Source organism: Ananas comosus, linkage group 8, assembly GCF_001540865.1.
Source record: "Ananas comosus cultivar F153 linkage group 8, ASM154086v1, whole genome shotgun sequence".
Lineage (NCBI taxonomy): Eukaryota > Viridiplantae > Streptophyta > Magnoliopsida > Poales > Bromeliaceae > Ananas > Ananas comosus.
In genome coordinates this window covers 3,625,243-3,638,429 of record NC_033628.1, presented here as the reverse complement: position 1 = coordinate 3,638,429, position 13,187 = coordinate 3,625,243, and the positions used below count along the sequence as shown (strand labels likewise).

Sequence of the window (13,187 nt, the reverse complement as noted above, 5' to 3'; positions counted from 1 at the left end):
ATATATATATATATATATATATATATATATATATATATATATATATATATATATATATAAAATGTTAAATTTTAAAAGAAGGCACATAAATCAAATATAATTTTGCTAATTATTTTTTTAAAATTAAAATTTTTAAAAATTATGTAAATTTACAGGAAAAAAAATTTAAGAAAAAATATTTAATGTCAATGTCGAAAATTTATTTTTAAAAATTCATTAAAAAACCAAATAGTCCCATAATACATTTAAAAACCCTATTCTCGTCAGATCAGACTCAGTAACAAATGAACCCTAAGAGACGTGGCTTGAACCTTTTCGATGCCAAACCCATTATTGTGAAGGTCCGACCCAGTAGAAAATTCTTCGATAGGCTTCATTTGGGCCCAGTTAATAATAATAATAAAAAAACAAGCTACATTTCTACATTCTAAAAAACCCAAAACCCCCTCATCGTCTCTCTCCTCCCTCCTCATTGCCACCTCCTCGCAACAATGATACATTCCTCTCCTTCTCCTCTTCCTCCTCCTCCTCTTCCTCCTCCTCCTCTGTCCGCCACCACCTCCTCATCCTCCGCCTCCTCTCTACGACGACGACACCGACGTCGACAACGACGCTCTCCGTCGCCGCCCAAGACGTCGTCGTCGCCGTGACCGCCTAACCATCGCCGCCGCCGTGATTGCCGCTGTCGTCGCCGCAGCCGAAACCCGATTCCCTTGCAAATGAGGGATTTTGATGGGAGAGGGGTTTTGATGGGAGAGAGAGGGGAGAGAGAAAGGGCATAATAAAGAGAGAGTGGGGGGAGCCATTTGGAGAGAGAGGGAGTTAGTGAGAGAGAGGGGAAAAGGGTTGAGAGAGAGCTAGTGAGAGAGATAGAGGAATCGTCAAAGAGAGAAAGAGAGGAGGTGGGTTAAGAGAAATGCCAGTTGTAGGGGAGAGAGAGAGGAGAAAGTGGGGATAGGTAGAGAGAGAAAGGGAGAGAGAGATAGGGGTAGGGATGTAAAACGGGCCCGGCGGCACATGGGCCGTCCGGCACGGCACGGCCTGGGCCCGGGCCACAGCACGGCACGGGTACTGTAGCACCCGTGTGGGCCGTTTGGGCCGTGCCAGCCTGGTCCGCACCCCATGGCCCAAGGCAATTGCCTTNTTGGGCCATGGGGTCTGAGCTCCTGGGAAGAAGCTGTCCTCCCAAGGTCTGCCTCAGCAAACCTTAGGAGGAGAACTTAGTCTTTGGTCCATTGGACCAAAAGTCTATAACATTTTTCTTTTTAAAAAAAAAATAATACAAATTTATTTATTTTTAAAAAAAATTAAATATTTACTTTAGTATAATTATTTTTATAATTTTTTTAATATTTTAATCAAAATATTAATTTAAATAAAAATATTTATTGTTTATATTTTTAAATTTCATACTAAATTTTTAAAAAAATTTTAAAAAATAAATACTTTGTTGGCCGGCCCGAAGCACGGCCCGGCACGGCACGGCACGGCACGTGCCTTCCGGGCCAAAGGGCCGTGCCGGGCCAGGGAATAGAAAAATTGGGCCCTCTGTCACGCCCCGGATTACTCGTTTCCCCAGGCTTGCTAACAGACCAGCCGTATACATAGATATTTTCCTTGCATACGAAGCGAAAAAGTAGAAATAGCTGTAATCATACAATACTACAAACAGTAGTATAGAACTGCTAGAAAAATAAACCATATATATAAATGGTGGTTCAATACATACATGTCATCCGAGGCATACAAATACTCGCTCTGGCGAGAAACAACAACTGTATGTAAAGACCCAAAAACTACAACTACATGTAGCTGGTGCTCCTCTAGCTCTGCGACTCGACTGGAAGGGCTTTAACTCGTGACGCCCTTGCCACGATCAAGATCAGCAACAGCAGCAATCGAAGGTGACGGCTCTGCAAAAATAGTGGTAACAACTAGGCGTGAGAACTACTGTAAAACCAAGTAGTCCTCAGTGGGTACCGCCCTCAAACTCATCGGTCCACCCACTAAGTCTATAGGGATAAGCAAGAATAGTAAAGAAAGCTAGAATAAATCTAACCATTTGTAGAAGAGTGTCAACTCAGACCCAATCTCAAATAAGGACTGTAATCATACCTGTCCCTAGGACTGTGAACACACCCGTCCCGTCCGGTTGCGACTATACAGCTACCTCCACACTAACCAGTCCGTGGAAAGCAAGTCCAACTTGCACGAACGACACCAATGCAAAAGCACAGCTCCCGTCTCCGGAGTGGCACTTGTGGGATCTACCCAACCGAGTATGCAGCGTATCTCTGTCGAGCTCAATCAGGCTCTAACAAGCCAAAGTCAAGTAGCTAGGGTAAAAACAGGTCTAGAAACCAAACCATGTACCGTCGGCACAATCTGAGACCAAAAATAGAAATCTGGGTCCACCGTCCACCCCGACGGCACCCGACAACCTGAAACAGCCTAGACTCTACTGTAAAAATAAGCTCGGCATCCCAGCAGGAGCGTAAATGCATTCTAAACTATCCCGGGTATCCACAGCGCTAAAACAGCAGTGATACAATCAAAGCACGGCTACTAGAGCTAAATCAGGTAGTCGAATCATATGACAGGTCGAATCGCTGGTTTTCTCCTAAGTCAAGTTCCAAGTCCAACATGTATATTCATCTAATTACTAGTCATGCTCCCAATTCAGATTTCATACATGCTACAATCAATGAATTTGTGCTACAATATGATATACAAGAACTGAAATCATACATGTCGAGTACATGCACTTAGGGGCGAAACCGATGAAACACCCACCTCTAGAGCAATTCAATGGCAGCAAGAAGGTCACAAATTGCTGGAAGTCTCAGTCGAGATCACCCACAACCAGCAACAAAGCTACTCGAAGGATCTACACTCAAAATCCATCAAAATCCATCAATTTACCAAATTTCAGCATTTAAGCTTAATTTGTCTAAACTCCAATGTCAAAACTAACCTAATAATCGCCAATTCAGGTAAGGCAAGTTTCAAATCCAGTAAATAATGATGGAGTATTAATCTCGGGTCCAAAATTCCCCTGCCTCCAAAGATAGCATCAAAGAAAACTCATAAACTTGAAAAATCTGCCCAAAACAACAGGAGTAGAGAAGAACTTGAGTTCGATCAAGCTAACTTTCACCAAAATCTGTAATATTAGATTCTGTGGATTCCTTTGAAGTCTAGAATCCAACAAACCAAGTTTCACCACAATCCGACCTTCCTATGTCACACACGAGCCAAAATACCGAAGGTCGTCGCTGAAAAACTGCAGCGTCAGCACTCCTCAAGCTGAATTTGTGGACCTTCGATGTAATTTGAGTGATTTGGAAGGGTTGGAATGCTAAAGTGGACTTCTCTGTGAAGAAGGGAGGAAAAGAGCAGCAAGGGGGCGCACTCTACCTATTTATAGGGTGTAGATGCCGTCCAAAAATCCTCAAGAACAAATGCTGCAAAGCTAGTACCCTTGTAGAAATCTCCAGTTTCGAGCGCCCAAAACCTGTTTCTGGGCGTCCGAATCCTCCTGGCTGGACAAAAAGCCCCCCTCGGTTCCTCCACCCGCGGTGCACTGCGCCCATAACCGGCTTCGGCAGACCTCACCTACCACTAGCCACGTGCCAACGCAAACGATACTCACGAGATGAACTTTCGGACCCACATCCGGGCGCCCGAAACACGGATCCGAATTGGCTTCCAGTTCTGTCCAATTCTGCACTCAAGTTCTGGGCGACCCAAAACCTATTCTGGGCGCCTGAATCTAGCAAAACTCTAGTTTTGCTTATTTGAGTGTGCCGAGTCCATTTCTGCATCCATTTCGCGCAGAAACGACTCCGACTCAGTCGGACACTCTGCAGATATGTCGACCAGTCACTAACACTGAAGCCAATCCTATCCAAAGCTCAGAAACACTACATCCTTCCCCACTATAAAAAGTTTCATCCGCGAAACTGAATCATATCTCAATCCTGAGCCTCAAAAAGGTAGGGGTAGGATTCTCTCATCACCGTCTCCGGCTCCCAAGTCGCCTCCCGCTTCTTGTGATTACTTCACTGCACCTTTACAAAAGGTATGATCCGGTTGCGCAATTCTCTCGACTCACGAGCCAGAATCCTCACCGGTCGCTCCTCGTAACTCAGGTCCTCGCCAATCTCAAGCGGAGTGAAGTCAATCACGTCGGAGGAGTCGAACACATATCTCCTCAAAGCCGAGACGTGGAAAACATCGTGAATACCGGCTAGTCTAGGAGGTAGAGCAATCCTGTAAGAAACTGGCCCGACTCGCTCCAATACCTCAAAAGGGCCTACAAAATATGGACTGAGCTTTCCACGTACTCCAAATCTGCGAATCCTTTTAGAAGGCGAGACTTTAAGAAACACATGATCTCCCACTTGGAACTTCAAGTCTCGTCTCCGGGTATTAGCATAGCTCCTCTGCCGACTCTGAACTGCTAAAATGTGCCGTCGCACCACTTTCACCTTTTCCTCAGCCTCAACCAGAATCTCAGGCCCAAGTGTTTTCCTCTCACCCACATCACTCCAAAATAAAGGGGATCGACACCTGCGTCTATACAACGCCTCAAACGGAGCCATCTGGATACTCGCTTGATAGCTGTTGTTGTACGCAAACTCAGCCAGTCTCAAATGTCGATACCACCCTCCTCCAAAGTCCAGGACACATGCCCTCAGCATATCCTCAAGAGTCTGAATGGTCCGCTTTGACTAACCATCTGTCTGTGGGCGAAACGCTTTGTTGAACTGCAACTGAGTGCCCAAGGACGTCTAAGGACTCCTCCAAAAGTGCGAGACGAATCTCGGGTCTCGATCTGATACTATCGTAGTGGGCACGCCATGCAATCTCACTATCTCATCCAGATATAGTTGAGCGAGTCTCTCCCTGGACAAGGTGGTTTGAACTAGTAGGAAGTGAGCAAACTTAGTGAATCTGTCCACTATTACCCAAATAGCATCGAAACTACCCTGAGCTCTAGGCAATCCGACAACAAAGTCCATCGTGATTTGCTTCCACTTCCACTCGGGCACTGACAGACTCTAAAGCTTGCTAGCAGGTACCTGATGCTCGGCTATTACCTGTTGACAAGTCAAACACTGAGCCACAAATCTGCCAATGTCCCTCTTCATTCTATTCCACAAAAACTGGGCTTTTAAGTCCTTATACATCTTGGTTCCACCGGGGTGAACCGTATAAAGTGAACAGTGAGCCTCTCTCAAAATATCCTCTCAGATCTCTGAATCCATAGGTACACACTGTCGGTCCCTGTACCGCAGTACTTCCGAACTGTCCACAACAAAGCCCTCAGTCTGTCCCCTTTCGAACCGCTCTCGAATCCTCAACAAGTGTGGATCTCCACTCTGTTTTTCTCGGATCCTATCCAACAGAGTGGGCTGCAAGACCATAGACAAAAGTCTCGCAGTAGATCCAAGGGACACTATCTCGAGCCTCAGCCACTGCAGTTTCTCGAGTAACGGCCTCTGCTAAGTGATCAACATGCTCAAGCTCTGCACTGCCTTCCTGCTCAACGCATCTGCCACCACATTCGCCTTACCGGGATGATACTGAATACTAATATCATAATCCTTCCGTAACTCCAACCACCGGCGTTGCCTCAGATTCAACTCCCTCTGGGTGATCAGATACTTGAGACTTTTGTGATCGGTGAAAACCTCGCAGTGCTCGCCAGACAAGTTATGCCGCCACAACTTCAAAGCAAAGACTACCGCGGCCAACTCCAAGTCATGCGTAGGATAATTCTTCTCGTAATCCTTTAACTGCCGTGAAGCATAAGCAATTACCCTACCATGCTACATCAAGACACAGCCCAAACCACTGTGTGATGCATCACTGTAAATCACAAATCTTTCCTCCATCACTGGAAGGGCAAGAATAGGAGCCGATGTCAACCTCTGTCTCAACTCATCGAAGCTCCTCTAACAGTCTTCACTCCAGATGAACTTAATTCCTTTACGAGTCAGTAGAGTGAGTGGTGTGGAAAGCTTCACAAAGCCTTCCACAAACTGACGGTAATAACCAGCAAGTCCAAGAAAACTCCTCACCTCTGTCACCGTCGTCGGTCTCGGCCAATCCCGAATAGCATCAATCTTCTTCGGGTCCACTGCCACTCCAACCGCAGATATCACGTGGCCCAAGAAAGCAACCTCCCGCAACCAGAACTCGCACTTCTTTAACTTGGCATACAACTTCTTCTCTCGCAGAAGCTGTAGCACAGTCCTCAAGTGCTCCTCATACTCGGCATCGCTCCGGGAGTATATCAGAATATCATAAATAAAGACTACCACAAATCTATCCAAGAACGGCTTAAACACTATGTTCATCAAATCCATGAATGCGGCAGGGGCACTCGTCAATCCAAAAGGCATCACCGTAAACTCATAATGCCCGTACCGAGTCTGAAAAGCCGTCTTGGGAACATTCTCGGCCCTCACCCTCAACTGGTGGTAACCTGATTGGAGGTCAATCTTCGAGAAGATGCAAGATCCTTGCAGCTGATCAAACAAATCATCAATGCGTGGTAGAGTATACTTGTTCTTGATGGTCACTTTATTCAGCTCCCGGTAATCCACGCACAACCTAGGCGAACCATCCTTCGTCTTCACAAACAGCACCGGCGCTCCCCAAGACGACACACTGGGTCTCACATACCCCTTATCCATCAAATCCTGAAGCTGCGCCTTTAGCTCTCTCAGCTCCGCCCGTGCCATCCGGTAAGGCACCTTCGAGATTGGTGCAGTTCCAGGAATTACATCAATCACAAACTCTATCTCCCTCTCCAACGGCATTTTAGTCAACTCAGGGGGAAATACATCTAGAAACTCGCGGACTATAGGAATATTCTCGAGTCCCGGCCTCCAAAAGATAGCATCAAAGAAAACTAATAAGCTTGAAAAATCTGCCCAAAACAACAGCAGCAGAGAAGAACTTGAGTTCGACCAAGCTAACCTTCACCAAAATTTGCAATATTAGATTCCGTGGATTCCTCTGGAAGTCTAGAATCCAGCAAACCAAGTTTCACCGCAATCCGACCTTCCTATGTCGCACACGAGCCAAAACACCGAAGGTCGTCGTTGGAAAACTGCAGCATCAGCACTCCTCAAGCTGAATTTGTGGACCTTCGATGCAATTTGAGTGATTTAGAAGGGTTGGAATGCTAAAGTGGACTTCTCAGTGAAGAAGGGAGTAAAAGAACAGCAAGGAGGAGCACTCTACCTATTTATAGGGTGTAGATGCAGTCCAAAAAGCCTCAGGAATAAATACTGCAAAGCTGGTACCCCTGCAGAAATCTTTAGTTTCGAGCGCCCAAAACCTGTTTCTGGGCGTTCGAATCCTCCTGGCTGCAGAAAAAACGCCCCCTCGGCTCCTCCGCCCGCTGTGCACTACGCCCATAACCGGCTCCGGCGGACCTCACCTACCACTAGCCACGTGTCAACGCAAACGGTACTCACGAGGTGAACTTTCGGACCTACATCCAGGCGCCCGAAACACGGATCCGAATTGGTTTCCAGTATGTCCAATTCTGCACTCAAGTTCTGGGCAACCCAAAATCTATTCTGGGCGCCCGAATCTGGCAAAACTCTAGTTTTGCTTATTTGAGTGCGTCGAGTCTATTTCTGCATCCATTTCGTGCAAAAATGACTTCGACTCAGTCGGACACTCTCCAGATATGTCGACCAGTCACTAATACTGAAGTCAATCATATCCAAAGCTCAGAAACACTACACCCGGCACGGCCCGGCCCGAAATTAAATTTGGGCCAGGCCGTGCCGAACTCTAGCCCGATTTGGCCCGAAAAATATGGGTCGTGCCGGCTCAGCACGGCACACATTACACCCCTAGATAGGGGGAGATAGAGATGGGTTGAGGGAGAGAGAGAGTAGAGGGGTTTATAGCTGTTTTTCTTTATTTTTTTTCTTCTGCCAAATTTTTTTTTTTTTTTTACCCCAGCCCCAACTGTTCAGCCGCATAACACGTGAATTCGGCTTCCCTCCGCACGCCATGTGGCTTTGTTGTACCGTCAAATTAAATAGTTAAAATTCCACAAAGCTACAATAATTGGTTTACACGAAGTCATATTTCTTTATTGATAGGGAACATAGCCTACCACAGAATCTGTGGACTAGTCAACTTAAACAAATAGTTGGTCATCGTCTTGGATTTTTAAATCCTAGAGTTCTTTTCCCACGTAATCATGCAACATCTCTTTAGGTACGGAAAAACATTGTTTAATCATACTTAAAGCTTTACTTCATCCAACTTTGGCACTAAGTACACAAATGAGACAATTAATTATATTTTTTTTCCAAACAGGAGACAAAAACTAATTACACACAAAGCAGGGAAAAGGAAATTGAATACACTTGAAAATATAAACCATCCCATGCCATCCACAACACTGGTTGTGGATTTCTCTCTGCGGCATTATTCCCTTACCCTTCCTTCATAGATAGCTGTGACTAAGCTTTAGTAATAAATTCAACCCAACTCTTCATCTTCACCCTCGATCCCCATGAACACCACCACCTACTACTAATAACTAAGGATATAGTAGCGAAAAAAAAAAAAAAAACACTAAAATGTCTTTTGTCTCTTGCATGCCAAATGTATTGCTTTAAAAAAAAGACATACATTTTATCCTCTAATGCCATTTAGGATAAAATGCAATGTTTCTTCTTTTGCATTTTGGATGCTCTGTGCATGCAACAGGCGATATCATCATTTATAATATGGTATTAATGCATGATGATCATCATGGATCGGATCTAGACGGGAACGGTTCTGGTGTAGCTGCTGGCGGGGGCGGGGGCGTTGTGGGCGGCGGAGGCGGTGTCGTCATCGTCCTCGTTCTCGCCGGACATCTCCTCGAGCGACTTGCCCTTGGACTCGGGCACGAGGAAGGTGAAGAGCAGGCCCAGGAAGCTGATCCCGGCGAGCACGAAGAGGGAGTTCCGGACGCCAATTCCGGCGGGGTAGCCCGGGTCGGCGAGCGCCTTGTCCTGGTTCTGCGCGGCGTAGAGGAAGCCGAAGGCGCCGACGATGGCGCCGGCCTTGCCGGCAGCGGCGGAGATGCCGTGGCAGGTGGAGCGCAGCCTGGCGGGGAAGATCTCGGCGGGCACGATGAAGGTGGTGCTGTTGGGGCCGAAGTTGGCGAAGAAGAAGGTGAAGGCGTACATGACGAGGAAGCCGGCGTGGTGGCCGGGCGTGGTCCAGTGGTGGTAGGGCACGGCGAGGCCGAGCATGAAGACGGTCATCATGAAGAAGCCGAGGAGCTGGATGGTGAAGCGGCCGATGCGGTCGATCAGGAGGACGGTGACCCAGTAGCCCGGGACGGTGCCGCAGAGCGCGATGAGCGTCTGCGCGCGCGAGATCTTGTACACCTCCTCGAGCGCGCTCATCGTCTTCGCCTTGGGGATCCAGTTGATCGCCGAGAAGATGTCCTTCTGGAAGAGGTTCTGGCTGTAGAAGGCGATGTCCAGCAGGAACCACGTCGTCGTGGTGCCCAGCAGGTGGAGCCCGTGGCGGCGCACGAACTCGCGCGAGAAGAGCCCGAACTCCCTGCTCCGGACCAGCTCCTCCACCTTCTCGGGCTCCTCCACGATGTCCACCTGCAGCACCTTCGACATGTCGGAGGCCGCCTGCTTGGCGTTCTTGGCCACCAGCGCCGTGTAGCGGGCGGTCTCGGGCATCTTCATCCGCCAGTAGTAGGTGAGCAGGGCGGGGGCGGCGCCGAGCATCAGGATGATGCGCCAGACGTAGTCGGCCTGCGAGACGGTGGAGCCCGCGGGGTCGTCCTGGTAGGCGGGCGCGTCGAAGCGGGCCTTGAAGGCGGCGGAGATGATGAGCGTCACGATCCCGCCGGCCAGGATGCCGAAGCCCTGCATGGCGAAGACGGCGGCGATGAAGGCGCCGCGGGTCTTCTTGTTGGCGTACTCGGACATGATGGTGGCCGACAGCGGGTAGTCGCCGCCGATGCCGAAGCCGAGCCAGAAGCGGAAGAAGCAGAGGGTGGCGACGACGCCCTTGGGCGTGTGCCCGAAGGACAGCCCCGAGGCGACGGAGCAGATGACCATCAGCATCAGCGTCATGCCGTACACGCTCTTCCGGCCCATCTTGTCGCCGAGCCACCCGAAGAACAGCTGGCCGGACAGCGTGCCGCAGAAGGCGACCCCGTTGACGGCGGCGGCCACGTTGGGGGGGAGGCTGCCGGGGGTGGAGGAGTTGGGCTCGTAGTAGTAGATGCGCCCCAGGAGCTTCGTCACGAGCGAGATGCAGAAGAGGTCGTAGGCGTCCGTGAAGAACCCCATCCCCGCGATCACGATCGCCGTGAAGTGGTACAGCTGCGTCTTCGCTTGGTCGAGCGCGTTGAGAACCTGGAGATCCTTCGCCATTGCTGCTGATGCTGCTGCTCCTCCTCCTCCTCTCTCTTCTCCTCTTCTGCTTCTTTCTCTGAGATGGCAAGAGGGGGCAATAAATAAATTTATTATTATTATTAGGTTGAAGGTTGATTAAATCTTATTAATGCCACAGTAAAAGCTGTTTATTTACAATTTTAGATTTTCTAATAAATTAATGATTTCTATCCCGGCTTCAAAAATAATTTTTTGAAATTAAACTTTGTAATTGGCTAAAATATATAAAAAAATATATAAAAAGTAACACGTGGTCGAATCTGGGAGAGAGAGAAAAAGGGTAGAATGGTCAAACAGAGGATACGATCCCAAAAAGTCCAGCTTGCGTAGAAAAGTAGGAACACGTATGAACACAAGTCCAAACAAAATTGTTTTAAAATTGTATCTTTTCAGATTCGTAGTAGTAGGTTATGACTAATAAAAGCTGGTGCTGAATTGACAAAAATACCCTCGTGGTGATAAATTACGTACAAAATCCTCGAGGGCATTTTCGGCAAAGTAAAGATGAGTGGACCACTTGAGAGAGAAAAAAAAAAGATAATAAAAAATAAAAAAAAAGAAATTATTAGAAGAAAAAATCGGAAAAATCCATGATTTTTGGAGCAGTTCAAATCAGCGATATATATATGTAGATATAGATATCCCACAAAAGCGCTGAGAAAAGATTTTTTTTTTATACGCTGAGAAATCGGTCATTTTTTTAAATTTTAAATTAAAAAATTTTACCTCGTAAAATTAAAAAATTTTATTGAATTTATTGATAATAATTGCGTTTTAGGGGTAAAATTTAAATAATCAACAGTAGATTGCTAACAGAACTATTTAATTGGGCAAAATTTTTAACTTAACCAACCATAATTATTGAAGCAAAAAAAAAAAGCTGCAAAAAAAAATAATGATAAATCTCACAATGAAAAATCTGAAGACTAAGAACCATGGTAGATCTCAATGATCACCAAGTTTTTTTAGGAAAAAAGAAAAAACTGAAACCACGCATATATAAAAACGCCCAAAAAGAAGAAGAACCATAGTAGATCTCAATGATCACCAAGTTTTTTTAGAAAACAAAAAAAAAAAAAACTGAAAACACGCATAAATTAAAACCCGCAAAAAGAAGAAACTCGATCGACACTCTAAATCCTATAAATCTTAAAAAAAACAAACCAAATCAAATCGAGGAGATGAATTTCCTACCTCACCGCGATGCGTCGGAGGATAAAATCCAAACCCTAATCCAAACCCTAACTCGTATTTGAGAGAGAGAGAGAGAGAGAGAGAGAGAGAGAGAGAGAGATGGGGAGGGGGAACGAGGGGGTATTTAATGCACGAGGCTAGCGGAGGATTAACGGCATCTAAACGGAATATGCTGCCTTTTTATTTATTTATTTATTTATTCATTTATATTTTTGGGGTCAACGCTCAAAGACGGCGCGGCGCGGCGCGTCTACGCGGAAAAGTAGGGTTGAATGCACACAGCCGAGCAGGAAAAAAAATCTAGAATGCAACACTTTACTCTCATGATTTGGTGTCTCCAACTATTTAAAAAAATTTATTAGGATTCATTCGTCACATTATAATTATTAAAAATATTTTTATTATATTTTTAAAATATATATATACATAATTAGCAGGGAATAAATAATGTGATGTAATTATTATATAGTTTTTTTTTTGTTGAATTGCCGATTTGAATGCTTTAAAGTGATTTTTTAAACTTTTCGAGTTTAAGGGTTGAACTGAACCATTTTATAGACTAGGTAACAGTTAGATTAGTCGAACTGCTCAGTTCGACCCGATATTTAAATTATCAATTTATACTGCATCATAATATAAACAACTTGATTCACGGACGGAAAGGGTTGCCACCTCTCACAAAATTTTCTTGCCAGATATGGTCAGATTCATACCAGGTTAATTTTACCACACTTATCATTCTTTTCGAGGGCAGGTCGAGGTGCCAGTAGGTTAATTTGTCTAATCGAAGCAGATTAACGAAAGGAAGACGCATCTAGCCTCATATTCTATTTTCTCGGTGAATCTGAGAGGATTTGGAGCGGAGTTTCTTTTCTTATTTTTGATTCCCACTTACCACCCATTTGGAGCTATAAAATCTGGAGCTCCATCAGTGCAGATCTATTTGCATTTCTTAGTAAGGATGAAAATTATAAGGGATCATTAGCTTATATATAATTATAAATACAGTATAGTTAAAAATAAATATGATTAGAAAAATATAGTAGTTATAATTATATAAATCTTATCTGGTTGAGTAAAAAGTGTTTCATTTATGAATAATTTGTTCGCTTCTATGCAATTGAGAACTGTATTTATCAGATTTTATCAAATACATATAAGGTGATAAATTTACATCTAATGTAGAAAAAAATATATCTATAAGATAATTACATAAATAAATCATCCTCTATTTAAAATTACTCTTTTTAAATGCTATAGTTGAAACTGCAATTGGTCAAGTCGAGTGTGATTCCAACTGTTGTAATTGAACCTTTTTGCATAATTCCAACTGCAATAATTGGATGTAAATACATTAAATCAAACACTACATTAGATTTACATATAGTTACCACTACAGTGAAGTTGCAATTATTGCTCAAAAAATGCACGTAACATTTTGTTTTTTATTTTATTTTATTTTATTTTATTTTTGGAGACAAAGATAGAATATTATTCGATTTGTTTAGGTTTTTTTTTTAAATAATTTGAGCTGAAAAT

General features: G+C 44.9%; 1 protein-coding gene across 1 annotated transcript; it reads right to left on the bottom strand.

Annotated features, from left to right (window-relative positions):
* LOC109714021 (probable inorganic phosphate transporter 1-8) lies at positions 8,315-11,768 on the bottom strand. Its single transcript, XM_020238412.1, has 2 exons — positions 11,649-11,768; positions 8,315-10,491 (listed from the first exon to the last, which is right to left on the bottom strand). Exon 2 carries the CDS (start codon positions 10,431-10,433, stop codon positions 8,808-8,810), a length of 1,626 nt encoding a protein of 541 aa, XP_020094001.1. The 5' UTR covers positions 10,434-10,491; positions 11,649-11,768; the 3' UTR covers positions 8,315-8,807.

Bases quoted from the DNA above. Each gene is read 5' to 3' on its own strand.
- LOC109714021 (XM_020238412.1), bottom strand. From the start codon at position 10,433: ATGGCGAAGGATCTCCAGGTTCTCAACGCGCTCGACCAAGCGAAGACG.